We start from the raw sequence: 19,931 nt of genomic DNA on the forward strand, positions 1-19,931 counted from the left end.
TGCTGTCAGCATTTATCAATGTGCGGCGGACATGATACGCTACTTCGTATCATGTCCACTCACACATTGTTAAATATGCCCCTTAGCCTCCTCCGATTTACACCATATGAGTTTATACTCACAAGAGCACTAGCACTCAAATTGCGCAGTGTTCCCACACAATAAAATACTGGACTGTCCGGTTAAATACTGGACCCCTGGTAACCCAACTTATCAATCATCAATATAAACTTAGGAGTTGTTTGTATAAGCCAGTAAGAATCTGTACTGCAAACATTTTTTTTAATGGACTTTACATGCAAAAACAAACAAAAAAAATAATAATTTATTTAACCACTGTTCTTTCATAAGCATAATATTTAATATTGGTCATCAATGTTCCTTCACTTGAAGATAAGAGGCTACAAATCCTGTCATTTGTCACACAGAAAGCAAGAAACAAAATAATATTATGATAAGATTAAACAATCAAATGTCAGGTTGGTGTTGTAAGATCTAAAAAAAAATGTTCCAAAGCAAATAAAGTGAACTTCTGATCTTCCATGAAGTGTTCCAGATCAGTAGAAGGTCAAGGGCAGATATCTACTTTTGTCAAGCTGGGCAGACAGGATTCGCTTGCGTTTTGACGTCAGGCAGGAAGTTGAGCTCATCACCCGCATATTTATGGAGAAACGGTAAGATCTCTATGACACTGGTATGAAAATCCCGATAGCTGGCACCTTTTCTTTTTCCTTTTTTAGAATTCTTGCAGGGGTTCACTAGGCCCCAACTGATTATTCCCACCTGAATAACAGGAAAAAAAGGGGTCAAAAAGACAGAATGAAAATGAACAAAAAGTAAATAGAAAAAAGTGAAGGAATAAATAAATAGGATATTATGCAACATTCAGATGTATTCACCACCCCCCCCATACCAGTACCAGTACTATCTCTTACTTGTTTATCTTAATATTAATAGTTTTTTCTAACTTGTTCTCAACTACTGCAAATTGCTGATGGCTGACAATTATTTTTTAATCTAATTGGTCTATTCCAATTGATAAAACAAGCTCTGAAAAGAATATTTCATAGTTAGCCAATAAGGGTTGCCGATTAGTGTGCACACTGTCAGCATTGAGCACATTTACTATTCTGATTGGCTAATCACATTTTTCTTATTTAAAAAAGGTGAGAGTCCACAAGATCATCACATTTGGGGATCACAATCCAGTCCACTAGAAGTAGGCAAAACATCTCAACAAAGCAGAGTTTAAGTCTCTCCCAGAATCCCTCAGTAAAATGTTTGCCTCCAAGATGGAGTGAGGTGAATTCTGAAATGTTGATCTACACGTTGTTGATATGGGTTCTCTAACTGATATGAGACCCATTTCTTCCAACAGAGGGTCTCCTGGACAAAGGGAAGACAGGAGTTCAGCCAGGTAGTGTGAATCTTCTCCCAGTGTAGTGATGTCATAGACTTTCCAGGTGAAATGTGGAATTAAATTGGTCTACAATGTGCTGCTCCTTGACGCTGTGCTTGCACTGCCTCTGATGGACTTGTCTCTTGCAGCTTTGGTAAGCACAGTAGAGGAAGGTCCATTACACCTTTCATTACCCACTGGCTATTAACATGAACGTGTACTCATGGTTCATATAGCCTGGGACCAAGTACACACACCTTACATAGCTTTTTATTTTTACACACTTTTTAGTCTAAGACTTTTTGAGACTGGCTTTAGCACTCTCTAGTAACACTCCCACTTCACCTGTGCTAAAATTTCGCATTTCTACACCAGAAAATGACGGGTACCTCTCTCCAAGCACAAACGTGCCGTAGCCATCTTGCGGGTGTTGGAAGCCATTTCTGTGCCCTTGGAGGTATTGAGATTTCATTTTTACATCACAGAGCTTACCAAATTAAATCTTGGAGTAATTTCTGGACTGTATCTGGTGTTAATTGCACTAATTTAGTACATTACTCATCTTTTGACAGGTCCTGCTTCAATTATTTTATTGTGATCCAAAAGTAACTAGAATCACAACAAAACAAAAATACAACATGGGATTAATACAATGAAAACAATCTATTTGTTTATATTTCAAAGGACATTTTTGAGTTTGTCCTCAAGTTATCTTTTTCTTTGCAAGAAAAAGGCTTCTATAGTGTAAGACTGTTGAGTAAACACTTCCACAATACTCCAAGGAACTATACTCACATAATAGAGAGCTTTACCAAGCTCTATCGTATGTTTGCAGTGTTGTGATTAAGTATACCCCTTTCACTTTACTGTCAAATCTGTAATTGTAGACCTTTTAGAGAAGTTGTCTCTGCACCAGTAGATGTTCAACCAGATAGTGAGACATTGGGGATTGCCAGAGATAGACCTCTTGCCTGAATCCCAAACATTTCCGTTGTAGTCCATAACCATTTACTCTAATTGTGTTGCTATCCAGAGTGATTGTCAGAATCAAGCAAGAATGAGCTTTAGTGATTCTGATTGCTCCAACTTAACACTGGTAATACTGATGAGGCATCTTATAGAATCTCGCCAGACCAGAGAGCTTTAGAGAATCAGACCCTTGCTGTGATGACCTGGTTATTAAATGCCGTATCTTGTCCAACAGAGGTCATTGATACCCTAATTCAAGCTACAAAACCTGTTAGGTGTATCTTCCTCAAGGTATGGAAAACAATTTTGGGGATGGGCTTAAAACACGCATAGTTGTGTGATAAAACGGCATGATCTAACAAATGTGAAAATGTAATTTTATCACTATGATTACCCTTTAAGTGTACAGAAACAAGATTAAGAAAATGGTAATTAGTTCTGGCATAGGCTGTGGTAAGGGTTAATTGACTATATACAGGCACTATACTGGGACATGGTTGATTTGAAGCTATGTTTAATTGCAGTTTTAGGGTTTGGTAAGCAGCATATAGATTGGAGATAGAGGTGAAAGTTGGAGCATGAAATTGTATCACTATAATAGCCCTTTATTTGTTCAGGGACAAGATTAAGAATACGGTTAATAGTTCTGAGACATAGACTGTGGTAAGGGTTAATTGCCTGGATTGGAGATACAAGAATGGTGTTGCAAAAAAAGGTGCATGCCACTTATACAGGCAGCAGTCATAAGAAACTATTGCTGTTATAGTATTGCTTGTTGTTATTCCATGGTAGCTTCACAGTGTTTTAAAGGGATATAAAACTGAAAAAAAATTATTTAATGATTCCGATAGAACATGCAATTTTAAGCAACTTTCTAATTTAATCCTATTATCTTTGTTCTCTTGGTATCTTTATTGAAGGAGCAGCAATGCACTACTAGTTGCTAACTTAACACATGGGTGAGCCAATGACAATCAGTATATATATATATATATATATATATATATATATGTATATATATATGCAGCCACCAATTAGCAGTTCTTTGCTGCTCCTGAGCTTTCCTAAATAAACCTATCAGCAAAGGATTAAAAAGAAGGAAGCAAATTAAATAATAGAAGTAAATAGGGAAGTTGTTAATTATTTGATTCTCCATCTGAATCATGAAAGAAACAGTGGGTCACATAGGATCTAGATTTATGTTTACTGTGAAATGGACATGAAACCCCAAATTTATCTTTTATGATTCAGTCAGAACTTATCATTTTTAAAAAGTTTCCAATTTTCTTCTTTTATCAAATTTGCTTTGTTCCAATGGTATTCTTTGTTGAAGAGCTACCTAGTTACTTGGCATGCACGTGTCTGGAGAACTACATGGCAGGAAAAAATGCTCTCATCGAGTGCTCATGCAAATGCGTAAAATTGTTGCAAAACTGCTGTCATATAGTACTGCAGACACAGGCACCCTGCTGAGCTTACCTCACTGCTTTTAAAAAAAGGATACCAAGAGAAAGAAAATCATTTGATAAAATAAGTCATTGCAAAGTTGTTTAAAATTATATACTCTATCTGAATTAGAGTTTTTTTTTGTTTAAATAATTTTTATTGATTTTTTAGAAAAAAACATAAACATATAATGGACAACAAACATAAACCAATAATTGTTTTTCAATTACAGTAAGGCATTGTAATATCTTAGTGATCATTTCTTTCCCTTATTTTAGGAAAGCAAAAAACAAATTAAAAATAAGTTCTTTGGGTAATAGGGAGAGAGGTGGACAGAGGGCGGGTATGGAGAGGGTTAGGGCAGATAATAATAGGGATTAGTAAATAGTAAAAAGGCATGTAACAAGAGGGGGGGAATATAGGGGCCGAGAGGGAGAGAGGATGGTTAAGGAGGGATATGGAAAGGGTTAGAGCGTGCAGCAATAGAGATCAGTCGGGTGATAAACAGCAAAAATAAAAGAATACAGATATATAGGGGTACATAATGTCATGGTAAAATACAATATAACGTAATTTCCTTGAAATCAGCGAACATTCTCCAGCTACCTTGAGTCTTTGTCTTGTCTTAAAGTGAGAAGGGGGAGGGAGGTCTGAGGGGGAGTAGGAGAGGGGTTCGGACAGGTGACGGTAAGGGATAGGAGGAAGTAGACAAACATAAAAATATGTAAAGATAAATTATAGAATAATATAGTATATTATAGTGTGGTTCCATGTAAATCCTTTGCAATTAATCCTTACAAAGAATGAAATACATACTCCGAAGAATTATGGAGCCTGTGGTATTTAGCAGTGAAGAAGGGTCGGTTTTGTAGAGTCATGGTGTTCTTTGTTCCCATAGGAAAATTATATCTAGTATAAAATCTCTCTTTCCTATAAAACAATAGTGTCTCTTCTCTAAAGCTAGTATGTGTGTGACTTCTGATACCCAGTGTTCATAAGTAGGGGGATGGGCTTGTTTCCAATACCGAGGGTGAATTAGAGTTTTATGTCCCTTTAAGAATATTTGCAAAAGAAGCACATTGATCAACAATCAAGATTTGAGGAAAGTGCAAGAATGAACTAGTAAATGTATATCTGCTTAAAGGGACATGAAACCCACGATTCAGACAGAGCATAGAATGTTTAGCAACTTTCCAATTTACTTCTATGATATAATTTGGTTTGTTCTTTTGGTATCCTTTGTTTAAATGCATACCTAGGTATGCTCTGTAAATGGGAGCTAACTGCTGGTTGGTGGCTGCACATATGCCTCATATCATTGGCTTGCTCATGTGTTCAGCTAGCATCCAGTAGTGCATTGCTGCTCCTTCAACAAAGGATACCAAAAGAATGAAGCACAAATTAAAATAGATTAAATTGGAAAGTGGTTTAATAGTGCATGTTCTATCTGAATCATAAAAGATCATTTTTTGTGTTTCATGTCCTTTTAACTCAAGATTGAGAATTTTAGTTTTAATGGGGGGGGGGGGGCAGAATATTGTATCTTCATTCTGGGGGTAAAATAAAATACAATAACCCCACCCCCTTTTTTCTTTTGTTGTTTTCTAAATCCATAAAGAAATACAAGTTATTTGTTTATTTGATACATCTAAAAAAGGCATTAAAATATATATTCCCTCCCCCCCCCCCCCTCTACACTTGTTTTTCCTTTTTTATTATTTCTCCCTTTTTTCCTTCCCTCGGTTTATATTTTTTATTGGTTTTGCTCACTTACTAATTCCATTTATCTATCTTTACTTCTCACCTGAATAAATCGTCGTCTGTTCCTCTCATTGACGAACACGGGACCACCTGACTCTCCTGTGTAAAAAAAAAAAGTAGTCTCGCTCACTGGAAATTTAACTTTAATAATTTTGTGACATTTTCTCTAAATTTAGCACAATCTCACCTTTACAAGACATTGCACCCTCTGCACAAAGCATTTGCGGTGTCACAACGTCATACGGGTTTTTAACATTTTTAAAATATTGTGACTTTGTCACTGGAGATACACAACCGTCTTTCTGGAGAAGAAAACAAACATCTTTTTACATCCAAATTCTAGAACTCTATTTTGTTTTATATCACAGACCATATAAAGAAAAAAGAAGATAAAGATATAATATAGACGGGAAGAGAACAAGCAAAAATGGAGAAAAGGCAGAGAGGAAAATAATAGTAATCAGAAGTTTGATAGAAAAAGGAAAACTGGTGGTATGTGATTGACCTTTAAGGGACATTAAACACTTTGAGATTGTAATATAAAATGATAAATTGTATATATAAAAAAAACTTTGCAGTATGGAAGTGCAGAACGCTGTTATATTCCGCACAGCCATTGGCTGCACACTCTAGTGACCTATTTATAACTGTCCCTAATTGGCCACAGCAGAGAAGGTAACCTAAGTTACAAAATGGCAGCTCCCATGGTTTTATAGACACTAAAGCTTTACACCTATTTTGTCACTATTTAAACATATAATTAAACTTTAAAAAATACATCTACATGGTATTCTCAGCCGAATCTTCTCTTTGTATGCATCATTCTAGCATTTATATAGTGTTTAATGTCCTTTAAAAGGGACATAACAATGCAAAAATGTTGGTGATCGTTTATATTGGTGCTTTTACAGCACCCATACTCCTTTTTTGTCATCAGAGCGATTACTGTGCAAACAAAAGCACCATTTCCATTTTTAAAAAGATTGGATATGATCCGAAGGTTTATCCGCAAATTCACCCATTCGATGCATGGACAGTTTCTATTTCTTCAGTCTCCATTTACCTGACCATATGTTATCGACTATATAGTGACAACAAAATAGATACGTGGGGCTCATTTATCAAGCTCTGTATGGAGCATGAACGGTCGTGTTTCTGGCTCGCCAGAAACACAAGTTATGAAGCAGCAGTCTAAAGACCGTATTGCTCTCTGCATTCATCGATGTCTGTCGGACATGATCAAGTTTAATCGCCAAAAGCACTTGACAAATGCTCATCACCTACTGATCTACCAATTATACACATGGGCCAACGATCTGTGCATGTTCGGATCAGAAAAACAAGATGGCGCCGCCTATGCCAACAAAGACCCTTTTTGATGGTGATAGATTTGTACTAAATAACAAATGATACTGAATCGTCAGCATGTTAAAGTAAAGACATGAATAAAATATTTCTAAAATAAATAACCAGTTGCTAAATCAATACAGATAGCAATAATAATATACACCTATCAACAATAAAACACAACTCTTTGCAACTGCAACACACACACTTTTACTCCATTAAAGGGACATGAAACCCATGGGGGAGCCAATGAAAATCGGTATATATATGCAGCCACCAATAAGCAGCTAGAACCTAGTTTCTTTACTGCTCCTGAGCTTGGCTAGATAAACCGTTCAGCAAAGGATAACAAGAGAAGGAAGCAAATTAAATAATAGAAGTAAATTGGAAAGTTGTTTAAAATTGAGTTCTCTATCTGAATCATAAAAGAACACTTTTGGGTTTTATGTCCCTTTAACCCACAATACAAGGAAGCACTAACTGGGAGGGGCTGTTTTGCATGATGGTCATGTTGTCAATGTTTCTGATTGGCTGTGAAAGTGATAGGGATGTAATGTAACGTAAAAAAGGAAGTGCAAATCAGCTATTTTTTATTTAAAAGGGAGGGGTTACAAATTTTAAATCTTAGTGACAAAAAGTGGAAAACACTGTTTTGAGTGGGACAGATAAACTTTTTTGAGGTCAATAATGGACATCTATCTGATTGAGTGTGGATATTTTAAGGTAGTATATAGTTAGATTAATATTTTTTAAATCGCTGGAGGAAGATTTTCAACTTCCGAATGGAGCTTGATGCCCCTGTTTCCGCGCGAGCCTTCAGACTCCATAACTTGTCCGCTCCCTCTGAGGCTGCGTTCTTCAATCCGCCCAATCCTATACTGATCCTATACTATACTGCACATTGATAAATGCTGTCGACATTTATCGATGTGTGGCGGACATGATACGCTACATTGTATTATGTCCATCAGCACTTTAATAAATCGGCCCGTAAGAATCTATTATTGTCAACTTTATGTAAAATATTTGATTGGATACAATGGCCCAAATTTATCAAGGTCTGTCGGACCTGATCCGACAGTGCGGATCAGGTCCGCCAGACCTCGCTGAATACGGCGAGAAATACACTCGCTGTATTCAGCATTGCACCAGCAGCTCACAAGAGCTGCTGGTGCAACGCCGCCCCCTGCAGACTCGCAGCCAATAGGCTGCCAACGGGGGGGTGTCAATCAACCCGATCGTACTCGATCGGATTGATTTCCGGCGATGTCTGTCCGACCTGCTCGGAGCAGGCGGACAGGTTATGGAGCAGCGGTCTTTGTGACCGCTGCTTCATAACTGCTGTTTCTCAGGCTCGCCAGAAACACGGGGCATCAAGCTCCATACGGAGCTTGATAAATATGCCCCATTAAAGGGCCACTAAACCCTAAATTTTTCTTTCATGATTCAGATAGAGAATACAATTTTAAACAACATTCCAATTTACTTCTATTATCTAATTTGCAGCAATCTTTAGATATCCTTTGTTAAAGAAATAGCAATGCACATTGGTGAGCCAATCACATGAGGCATCTATGTGCAGCCACCAATCAGAAACTACTGAGCATATCTAGATATGCTTTTCAGGAAAGAATAGCAAGAGAATGAAGCAAATTAGATAATAGAAGTAAATTAGAAAGTTGTTTAAAATGGTATTCTCTATCTGAATCATGAAAGAAAAAAATTGGGTTTAAAGGGACAGTCAACCATAGAATTGTTATTGTTTTAAAATATAGATAATCCCTTTATTACCCATTCCCCAGTTTTGCATAACCAACACAGTTATATTAATACACTTTTTACCTCTGTGATTACCTTGTATCTAGGAACCTTCTTCCAGACCCCTGATCACATGACTGTGACTGTTTATTATCTATTGTCTTAAATTTAGCATTGTATTGTGCTAGATCTTAAATAACTTTCTGTACCTGAACACAGTGTTATCTATATAGCCCACGTGCACTTTCTGTCTCTTTGTGTTGAAAAGAGATTTAAAAAGCATGTGATAAGAGGCAGCCCTCAAAGGCTTATAAATTAGCATATGAGCCTACCTATGTTTAGTTTAAACTAAGAATACCAAGAGAAAAAAGCAAATTTTATGATAAAAGTAAATTGGAAAGTCGATTAAAATTAAAATTCCTATCTGAATAATGAAAGTTTAATTTATACTTGACTGTCCCTTTAATGTCCCTTTAAGTGTGCAGCCAGAATCTATTATGGTTTGATCATTTCCCAAAAGATATTGAATAAGTAGATTAGGAAACTCAAGCTATATGTTTAAGGCTTTTTTAAAGAAATTTTAAAACATATATGTTTTTAAAGTGTTTATTGTTTTACAAAATGTGTGGGGTTTTTTAAATGTTTGTCATCTATAAAAATATATATTTCTTTATGGTTATATATATTTCTTTCATGTAATTAGCAAGAGTCCATGAGCTAGTGACGTATGGGATATACATTCCTACCAGGAGGGGCAAAGTTTCCCAAACCTCAAAATGCCTATAAATACACCCCTCACCACACCCACAATTCAGTTTTACAAACTTTGCCTCCTATGGAGGTGGTGAAGTAAGTTTGTGCTAGATTCTACGTTGATATGCGCTCCGCAGCAAGTTGGAGCCCGGTTTTCCTCTCAGCGTGCAGTGAATGTCAGAGGGATGTGAGGAGAGTATTGCCTGTTTGAATTCAATGATCTCCTTCTACGGGGTCTATTTCATAGGTTCTCTGTTATCGGTCATAGAGATTCATCTCTTACCTCCCTTTTCAGATCGACGATATACTCTTATATATTTACCATTACCTCTGCTGATTCTCGTTTCAGTACTGGTTTGGCTTTCTACAAACATGTAGATGAGTGTCCTGGGGTAAGTAAGTCTTATTTTCTGTGACACTCTAAAGCTATGGTTGGGCACTTTTTTAAAGTTCTAAATATATGTATTCAAACATTTATTTGCCTTGACTCAGAATGTTCAACATTCCTTTTTTTCAGACAGTCAGTTTCATATTTGGGATAATGCATTTGAATCAATCATTTTTCTTACCTTAAAAATTTGACTTTTTCCCTGTGGGCTCGCGGGGGCTGAAAATGCTTCATTTTATTGCGTCATTCTTGGCGCAGACTTTATTGGCGCAAAAAATCTTTTCTGTTTCCAGCGTCATACGTGTCGCCGGAAGTTGCGTCATTTTTTGACGTTCTTTTGCGCCAAAAATGTCGGCGTTCCGGATGTGGCGTCATTTTTGGCGCCAAAAGCATTTAGGCGCCAAATAATGTGGGCGTCTTATTTGGCGCTAAAAAATATGGGCGTCGCTTTTGTCTCCACATTATTTAAGTCTCATTTTTCATTGCTTCTGGTTGCTAGAAACTTGTTCTTTGGCATTTTATCCCATTCCTGAAACTGTCATTTAAGGAATTTGATCAATTTTGCTTTATATGTTGTTTTTTCTCTTAATTATTGCAAGATGTCTCACGTTGCATCTGAGTCAGCAGATACTTCAGGAAAATCGCTGTCTGGTGCTGGAACTACCAAAGCTAAGTGTATCTGCTGTAAACTTTTGGTAGCTGTTCCTCCAGCTGTTGTTTGTATTAAATGTCATGACAAACTTGTTAATGCAGATAATATTTCCTTTAGTAAAGTACCATTACCTGTTGCAGTTCCAACAACATCTAATGTTCAGAGTGTTCCTGATAACATAAGAGATTTTGTTTCTGAATCCATTAAGAAGGCTATGTCTGTTATTCCTCCTTCTAGTAAACACAAAAAATCTTTTAAAACTTTTTATCCAGATGAATTTTTAAATGAACATCATCATTCTGATTCTAATGATTCTTCTGCTTCATAGGATTCTGTCTCAGAGGTTGATGCTGATAAATCTTCATATTTATTTAAAATGGAATTTATTCGTTCTTTACTTAAAGAAGTTCTAATTGCTTTAGAAATTGAGGATTCTGGTCCTCTTGATACTAAATCTAAACGTTTAGACAAGGTCTTTAAATCTCCTGTGGTTATTCCAGAAGTTTTTCCTGTTCCTGGTGCTATTTCTGAAGTAATTTCCAGAGAATGGAATAATTTGGGTAATTCATTTACTCCTTCTAAACGTTTTAAGCAATTATATCCTGTGCCGTCTGACAGATTAGAGTTTTGGGACAAAATCCCTAAAGTTGATGGGGCTATTTCTACCCTTGCTAAACGTACTACTATTCCTACGGCAGATGGTACTTCCTTTAAGGATCCTTTAGATAGGAAAATTGAATCCTTTCTAAGAAAAGCTTATCTGTGTTCAGGTAATCTTCTTAGACCTGCTATATCATTGGCTGATGTTGCTGCAGCTTCAACTTTTTGGTTGGAAACATTAGCGCAACAAGTAACAGATCATGATTCTCATAATATTATTATTCTTCTTCAACATGCTAATAATTTTATCTGTGATGTCATTTTTGATATTATCAGAGTTGATGTCAGGTTTATGTCTCTAGCTATTTTAGCTAGAAGAGCTTTATGGCTTAAAACTTGGAATGCTGATATGTCTTCTAAATCGACTCTACTTTCCCTTTCTTTCCAGGGTAATAAATTATTTGGTTCTCAGTTGGATTCTATTATCTCAACTCTTACTGGTGGGAAAGGAACTTTTTTACGGCAGGATAAAAAATCTAAGGGTAAAAACAGGGCTAATAATCGTTTTCGTTCCTTTCGTTTCAACAAAGAACAAAAGCCTGATCCTTCATCCTCAGGAGCAGTTTCGGTTTGGAAACCATCTCCAGTCTGGAATAAATCCAAGCCTTCTAGAAAAGCAAAGCCAGCTTCTAAGTCCACATGAAGGTGCGGCCCTCATTCCAGCTCAGCTGGTAGGGGGCAGATTACGTTTTTTCAAAGAAATTTGGATCAATTCTGTTCACAATCTTTGGATTCAGAACATTGTTTCAGAAGGGTACAGAATTGGTTTCAAGATAAGACCTCCTGCAAAGAGATTTTTTCTTTCCCGTGTCCCAGTAAACCCAGTGAAAGCTCAAGCATTTCTGAAATGTGTTTCAGATCTAGAGTTGGCTGGAGTAATTATGCCAGTTCCAGTTCTGGAACAGGGGCTGGGGTTTTATTCGAATCTCTTCATTGTACCAAAGAAGGAGAATTCCTTCAGACCAGTTCTGGATCTAAAAATATTGAATCGTTATGTAAGGATACCAACATTCAAAATGGTAACTGTAAGGACTATCTTGCCTTTTGTTCAGCAAGGGCATTATATGTCTACCATAGATTTACAGGATGCATATCTGCATATTCCGATTCATCCAGCTCACTATCAGTTCCTGAGATTCTCTTTCCTGGACAAGCATTACCAGTTTGTGGCTCTGCCGTTTGGCCTAGCTACAGCTCCAAGAATTTTTACAAAGGTTCTCGGTGCCCTTCTGTCTGTAATCAGAGAACAGGGTATTGTGGTATTTCCTTATTTGGACGATATCTTGGTACTTGCTCAGTCTTCACATTTAGCAGAATCTCATACGAATCGACTTGTGTTGTTTCTTCAAGATCATGGTTGGAGGATCAATTCACTAAAAAGTTCATTGATTCCTCAGACAAGGGTAACCTTTTTGGGTTTCCACATAGATTCAGTGTCCATGACTCTGTCTTTGACAGACAAGAGACGTCTAAAATTGATTTCAGCTTGTCGAAACCTTCAGTCACAATCATTCCCTTCGGTAGCCTTATGCATGGAAATTCTAGGTCTTATGACTGCTGCATCGGACGCGATCCCCTTTGCTCGCTTTCACATGCGACCTCTTCAGCTCTGTATGCTGAACCAATGGTGCAGGGATTACACAAAGATATCTCAATTAATATCTTTAAAACCGATTGTACGACACTCTCTGACGTGGTGGACAGATCACCATCGTTCAGTTCAGGGGGCTTCTTTTGTTCTTCCGACCTGGACTATAATCTCAACAGATGCAAGTCTTACAGGTTGGGGAGCTGTGTGGGGGTCTCTGACGGCACAAGGGGTTTGGGAATCTCAGGAGGTGAGATTACCGATCAATATTTTGGAACTCCGTGCAATTTTCAGAGCTCTTCAGTCTTGGCCTCTTCTGAAGAGAGAGTCGTTCATTTGTTTTCAGACAGACAATGTCACACAACTGTGGCATACATCAATCATCAAGGAGGGACTCACAGTCCTCTGGCTATGAAAGAAGTATCTCGAATTCTGGTTTGGGCAGAATCCAGCTCCTGTCTAATCTCTGCGGTTCATATCCCAGGTATAGACAATTGGGAAGCGGATTATCTCAGTCGCCAAACGTTGCATCCGGGCGAATGGTCTCTTCACCCAGAGGTATTTCTTCAGATTGTTCAAATGTGGGAACTCCCAGAAATAGATCTGATGGCTTCTCATCTAAACAAGAAACTTCCCAGGTATCTGTCCAGATCCCGGGATCCTCAGGCGGAGGCAGTGGATGCATTATCACTTCCTTGGAAGTATCATCCTGCCTATATCTTTCCGCCTCTAGTTCTTCTTCCAAGAGTAATCTCCAAGATTCTGAAGGAATGCTCGTTTGTTCTGCTGGTAGCTCCAGCATGGCCTCACAGGTTTTGGTATGCGGATCTTGTCCGGATGGCCTCTTGCCAGCCGTGGACTCTTCCGTTAAGACCAGACCTTCTGTCGCAAGGTCCTTTCTTCCATCAGGATCTCAAATCCTTAAATTTAAAGGTATGGAGATTGAACGCTTGATTCTTGGTCAAAGAGGTTTCTCTGACTCTGTGATTAATACTATGTTACAGGCTTGTAAATCTGTATCTAGAGAGATATATTATAGAGTCTGGAAGACTTATATTTCTTGGTGTCTTTCTCATCATTTTTCCTGGCATTCTTTTAGAATTCCGAGAATTTTACAGTTTCTTCAGGATGGTTTAGATAAAGGTTTGTCCGCAAGTTCCTTGAAAGGACAAATCTCTGCTCTTTCTGTTCTTTTTCACAGAAAGATTGCTAATCTTCCTGATATTCATTGTTTTGTACAAGCTTTGGTTCGTATTAAACCTGTCATTAAGTCAATTTCTCCTCCTTGGAGTTTGAATTTGGTTCTGGGGGCTCTTCAAGCTCCTCCTTTTGAACCCATGCATTCATTGGACATTAAATTACTTTCTTGGAAAGTTTTGTTCCTTTTGGCCATCTCTTCTGCCAGAAGAGTCTCTGAATTATCTGCTCTTTCTTGTGAGTCTCCTTTTCTGATTTTTCATCAGGATAAGGTGGTGTTGCGAACTTCTTTTGAATTTTTACCTAAGGTTGTGAATTCCAACAACATTAGTAGAGAAATTGTGGTTCCTTCATTATGTCCTAATCCTAAGAATTCTAAGGAGAAATCGTTGCATTCTTTGGATGTTGTTAGAGCTTTGAAATATTATGTTGAAGCTACTAAGTCTTTCCGAAAGACTTCTAGTCTATTTGTCATCTTTTCCGGTTCTAGAAAAGGCCAGAAAGCTTCTGCCATTTCTTTAGCATCTTGGTTGAAATCCTTAATTCACCATGCTTATGTCGAGTCTGGTAAAACTCCGCCTCAAAGGATTACAGCTCATTCTACTAGGTCAGTTTCTACTTCCTGAGCGTTTAAGAATGAGGCTTCGGTTGATCAGATTTGCAAAGCAGCAACTTGGTCCTCTTTGCATACTTTTACTAAATTCTACCATTTTGATGTGTTTTCTTCTTCTGAAGCAGTTTTTGGTAGAAAAGTACTTCAGGCAGCGGTTTCAGTTTGAATCCTCTGCTTATGTTTTCATTAAACTTTATTTTGGGTGTGGATTATTTTTCAGCAGGAATTGGCTGTCTTTATTTTATCCCTCCCTCTCTAGTGACTCTTGCGTGGAAAGATCCACATCTTGGGTAGTCATTATCCCATACGTCACTAGCTCATGGACTCTTGCTAATTACATGAAAGAAAACATAATTTATGTAAGAACTTACCTGATAAATTAATTTCTTTCATATTAGCAAGAGTCCATGAGACCCGCCCTTTTTGTGGTGGTATGATTTTTTTGTATAAAGCACAATTATTCCAATTCCTTATTTTTTATGCTTTCGCACTTTTTCTTATCACCCCACTTCTTGGCTATTCGTTAAACTGATTTGTGGGTGTGGTGAGGGGTGTATTTATGGGCATTTTGAGGTTTGGGAAACTTTGCCCCTCCTGGTAGGAATGTATATCCCATACGTCACTAGCTCATGGACTCTTGCTAATATGAAAGAAATGAATTTATCAGGTAAGTTCTTACATAAATTATGTTTTTATATATTTGTTTTTCAACATTTAAGTAATATTCTATATCTTCTGTACCACATCAAATAGTGTTAAATTATGTGATAGATGTCATGCCGCCGTCGCTCCCTTCGTTGCCATGGACACGGCGGTTGTTGTGAGCACGCCGGGGATGCTGCTCCCAATCGCCTGTGTTTGCTCTTTGGCGCGCACCTGCACCTACAGTATGTAAGTACCTCCTTTTCCTTTTTTAAGTTGCCCAAGTATAGGTTAGTTTTGTGCTTCCCTGGGTGCTATTTTTCTGAACTGCTGAGGTACTTTAATTACTTACTCATTGCTGAACTCTGTCACTGACTACTCTCCTGTTTAACCCCTTATCTGCTGCGATACATTGGATGCTTACTTGTTGCTGAACTCTGTTTGTCACTGACTACTCTCCTGTTTAACCCCTTAACTGCTGTGATACATTGGATTGCTTACTTGTTGCTGAACTCTGTTTGTCACTGACTACTCTCCTGTTTAACCCCTTAAAGGGCCACTGTAAGTAAATATTTTCTATGCCTGTTACTAACTAACTACCCCAAATACGCTTTTTATCAATAGCATTTCATTAACATATCTCTACTGTATATCAGAAATCTTGTCTGCAAATTTAATTGTTTTCCAAACCCACTCCGTGGGTATCCTTTGCTCTGTACCAATCCGTTTACAATACCTAGGTTTCAAAATGGCGCTTTAAACACAAAGTTATTGGTTTAAGTATTTTGAACATGCAGTGCTGAAAATAGTGGGCAGGATAACGTGACATCATCGGCGAATAAAAGATATAACTTTTAGAACGTTATGAAACTTCGTTTTGGAGAAAATATAGGTCAGTAGGTTTTAATTAATGTTTATTACCTTTAAAATGTTAGTTGTTTAGCTTAAAAATTATAACAGAAAGTAATCCTTTAACTGCTGTGATACATTGGATTGCTTACTTGTTGCTGAACTCTGTTTGTCACTGACTACTCTCCTGTTTAACCCCTTAACTGCTGTGATACATTGGATTGCTTACTCGTTGCTGAACTCTGCTTGTCACTGACTATTCTCCTGTTTAACCCCTTAACTGCTGTGATACATTGCATTGCCAACTTGTTGCTGAACTCTGATTGTAACTGACTACTCTCCTGTTTAACCCCTTCACTACTGTGAGCCTTGGATTATCTCCTCATTACAGGACTCTGCTTAACCCCTGTGAATGATTGGACAATCTGCTTTTCTGTCTTGTGAGTATTTCTTTTGAACTGTTTGGTGGCTGCGGCAACTTATGCTGATTGTGTTCCTGTTCTACCTCATTCCCTCAAACCTTTTATTTTTGTTCGGGGAGATTTCCTTATCTTGCCACTTGACGCTGGGATAAGAAGACTACTGGCCAGTATTTGTCTGATAGGGACATATCCCACAAGAATTACATTATACTTGGGCCATGGACCCGAATGAGGTAGCAAGAGCAATATCTCTTCAGGGGCAAAAACTTATCATGACATTCCTTCTTCTTTAGATGACTTTATCACACTCTGTATCAGTCTGGATTCTCATTTTCATGGGGCGACAAGCTGAGAGAGAAAACTCGCAGAACCTATCCTACTCCTCCTCCTACTCGACTGGCTACTAGACCCTCCTCTACCCCTCCTACATCTCCTGCTGCTTCTGAAGAGGAACCTATGGTTCTCTCCTCTTTTAAATTCTCTGAGTCTGAAAGACAAAGAAGAGGAAAGTTACGCTTATGGTTTTATTGTGGTTTTAACACTCAACTTAAGAACTGTAATCTACTACCGGGAAAAGCCAGTGCTTAGAGGATATAAGTGGGGTATTTCTGAGCATGGCCACTACAAATTCCCCTACTCTTCTCGAATCCTGGTACCTTTTACCCTTTCTTTTCTCCAGAACTCTGTTCATGTACAGGTTTTTGTTGATTCAGGGGCTGCTGGAATTCTTAATCACCATTTCATGATTCACACAGGCTTCTCCAGAAAAAGCAGTGTCTCAAAATAACTACTCTAGATGGCACACCACTTGGATCAGGATTGATTCATTTTGAATCAGCACCCTTAACCATGACTATGGAAGTCTTACATTCTGAACAGTTACAATTCGATGTCATTCATTCTCCTGCACAGCCAGTTATCCTTGGTCTTCCTTGGCTATGCAAACACAATCCTCAATTTGATTGAACTGAGGGACAGTTGGCCTCCTGGGGTCATTCCTATCTGGCTAAAGTTACTCCATTGCATCACACTCCTGTAGCCACTGTACAGACCTCTTCAACCCTTCCAACGGTATATGCAGAATTTGTGGATGTTTTTGAAAAGAAAGCAGCTGATGTGCTACCGCCTCACATCCCTTACGACTGCAAAATAGACTTGTTTCCTTGAGCCCCACTTCCTAAAGGAATGACTTATCCCCTTTCCAAAGCCGAAACCAAGGCCATGGAAGAATATATCCAAGAGAACTTAGCCAAAGGCTTTATTCGCCCTTCCTCCTCTCCTGCTGAGGCTGGTTTCTTTTTTGTCAGTAAAAAGTATGGTGGTTTGAGACACTGGCCTCTATGTATGAAGCCGTCTACTTTCCTGCATTCGCCACCCCAATACGCTCGCCTAAGCTCGCCTACCATCGCTGCCACAGAGCTGAATACGTTCGCCAAAGTTATCAAGAAAGCTGTCAAGAAGCCGCGCACCAAGTACGGAGCGATGCTGCGATGCTGCTCATCGGTTTCTTCGCAGCTTTCTTGCTAGCCTGTCACTAAGCACCCACACTAAACTACGCTGTTTTACCCCCTAAACCACCGCTCCCGGAGCCCCCCGCACCTAAATAAAGTTATTACCCCCTAAACCACCGCTCCTGGACCCCGCCGCAACTATAATAAATGTATTAACCCCTAAACCGCCGCTCCCGGACCCCGCCACCACCTACATTATACCTATTAACCCCTAATCTGCCGCCCCCTATACCGCCGCCACCTATATTAAAGTTATTAACCCCTATCCTGCGGATCCCGGACCCCGCCGCAACTAAATAAATTGTTTAACCCATTAACCGCCGCACCCAGAGCCCACCGCCACCTACATTACATTTATTAACCCCTATCCTGCCCCCCACTACACCGTCGCCACCTACATTAAACTCATTAACCCCTAAACCGCCGCTCCCGGACCCCGCCGCAACTAAATTAAATGTTTAACCCCTAAACCGCCGCTCCCGGACCCTGCCACCACCTATATTAAATTTATTAACCCCTATCCTGCCCCCCCTATACCGCCGCCACTATATTAAACTTATTAACCCCTAAACCTAACACCACCCTAACTTAAATATTTTTTAAATAAATCTAAATAAAACTTACTATTATTAACTAAATTATTCCTATTTAAAAATAAATACTTACCTGTAAAATAAACCCAAACGCCTAGATTTAGAGTTTGGCGGCCAAAGGGGTGCGTTAGCTACGCTTGCTTTTTTTCTCCCACACCTTTTAAATACCGCTGGTATTTAGAGTTCACAGAAGGGCTGGGTTTTCAGTGCGTTAGGCTCCAAAAAGGGAGCGTAGAGCATAATTTAACGCCACTGCAACTCTAGATACCAGCGGTGCTTACGAACGCGGCCAGCTTCAAAAACGTGCTCGTGCACGATATCCCCATAGAAAACAATGGAGCAGTTTGAGCTGAAAAAAAACCTAACAGCTGCAAAAAAGCAGCGTTCAGCTCTTAACGCAGCCCCATTGTTTTCTATGGGGAAACACTTCCTATGTCTGCACCTAACACCCTAACATGTACCCCGAGTCTAAACACCCCTAACCTTACACTTATTAACCCCTAATCTGCCGCCCCCGCTATCGCTGACACCTGCATATTTTTTTTAACCCCTAATCTGCCGCTCCGTATACCGCCGCTACCTACATTATACCTATGTACCCCTAATCTTCTGCCCCTAACACCGCCGACCCCTATATTATATTTATTAACCCCTAATCTGCCCCCCATCTGCCGATCAGAGCTCACCGCTACTATAATAAATGGATTAACCCCTAAAGCTAAGTCTAACCCTAACACTAACACCCCCCTAAGTTAAATATAATTTAAATCTAACGAAATAAATTAACTCTTATTAAATAAATTATTCCTATTTAAAGCTAAATACTTACCTGTAAAATAAACCCTAATATAGCTACAATATAAATTATAATTATATTGTAGCTATTTTAGGATTAATATTTATTTTACAGGCAACTTTGTATTTATTTTAACCAGGTACAATAGCTATTAAATAGTTAAGAACTATTTAATAGCTACCTAGTTAAAATAATTACAAAATTACCTGTAAAATAAATCCTAACCTAAGTTACAATTAAACCTAACACTACACTATCAATAAATTAATTAAATAAAATACCTACAATTATCTACAATTAAACCTAACACTACACTATCAATAAATAAATTAAATAAAATTCCTACAAATAAATACAATTAAATAAACTAACTAAAGTACAAAAAATAAAAAAGAACTAAGTTACAAAAAATAATAAAATATTTACAAACATAAGAAAAATATTACAACAATTTTAAACTAATTACACCTACTCTAAGCCCCCTAATAAAATAACAAAGACCCCCAAAATAAAAAAATGCCCTACCCTATTCTAAATTACAAAAGTTCAAAGCTCTTTTACCTTACCAGCCCTTAAAAGGGCCCTTT

General features: G+C 38.2%; 1 protein-coding gene across 2 annotated transcripts in view; it reads right to left on the reverse strand.

Annotated features, from left to right (window-relative positions):
* Positions 1–265: 265 nt before the first annotated feature.
* The window catches only part of LOC128667088 (complement C2), a 263,324-nt gene continuing 243,658 nt past the window's right edge, over positions 266–19,931 (reverse strand). For both annotated transcript variants that reach the window (XM_053721978.1, XM_053721979.1), the window contains exons 16-18: positions 5,763–5,877; positions 5,619–5,674; positions 266–783 (exon numbers count right to left, since the gene is read on the reverse strand). In XM_053721978.1, coding sequence (XP_053577953.1) covers positions 592–783; positions 5,619–5,674; positions 5,763–5,877 — 363 coding nt within the window. In that variant the 3' untranslated portion in view covers positions 266–591. The remainder of the gene's footprint in view (positions 784–5,618; positions 5,675–5,762; positions 5,878–19,931) is intronic.

The sequence above is a fragment of the Bombina bombina genome, chromosome 7, assembly GCF_027579735.1.
Source record: "Bombina bombina isolate aBomBom1 chromosome 7, aBomBom1.pri, whole genome shotgun sequence".
In the NCBI taxonomy this organism is placed as follows: Eukaryota; Metazoa; Chordata; class Amphibia; order Anura; family Bombinatoridae; genus Bombina; species Bombina bombina.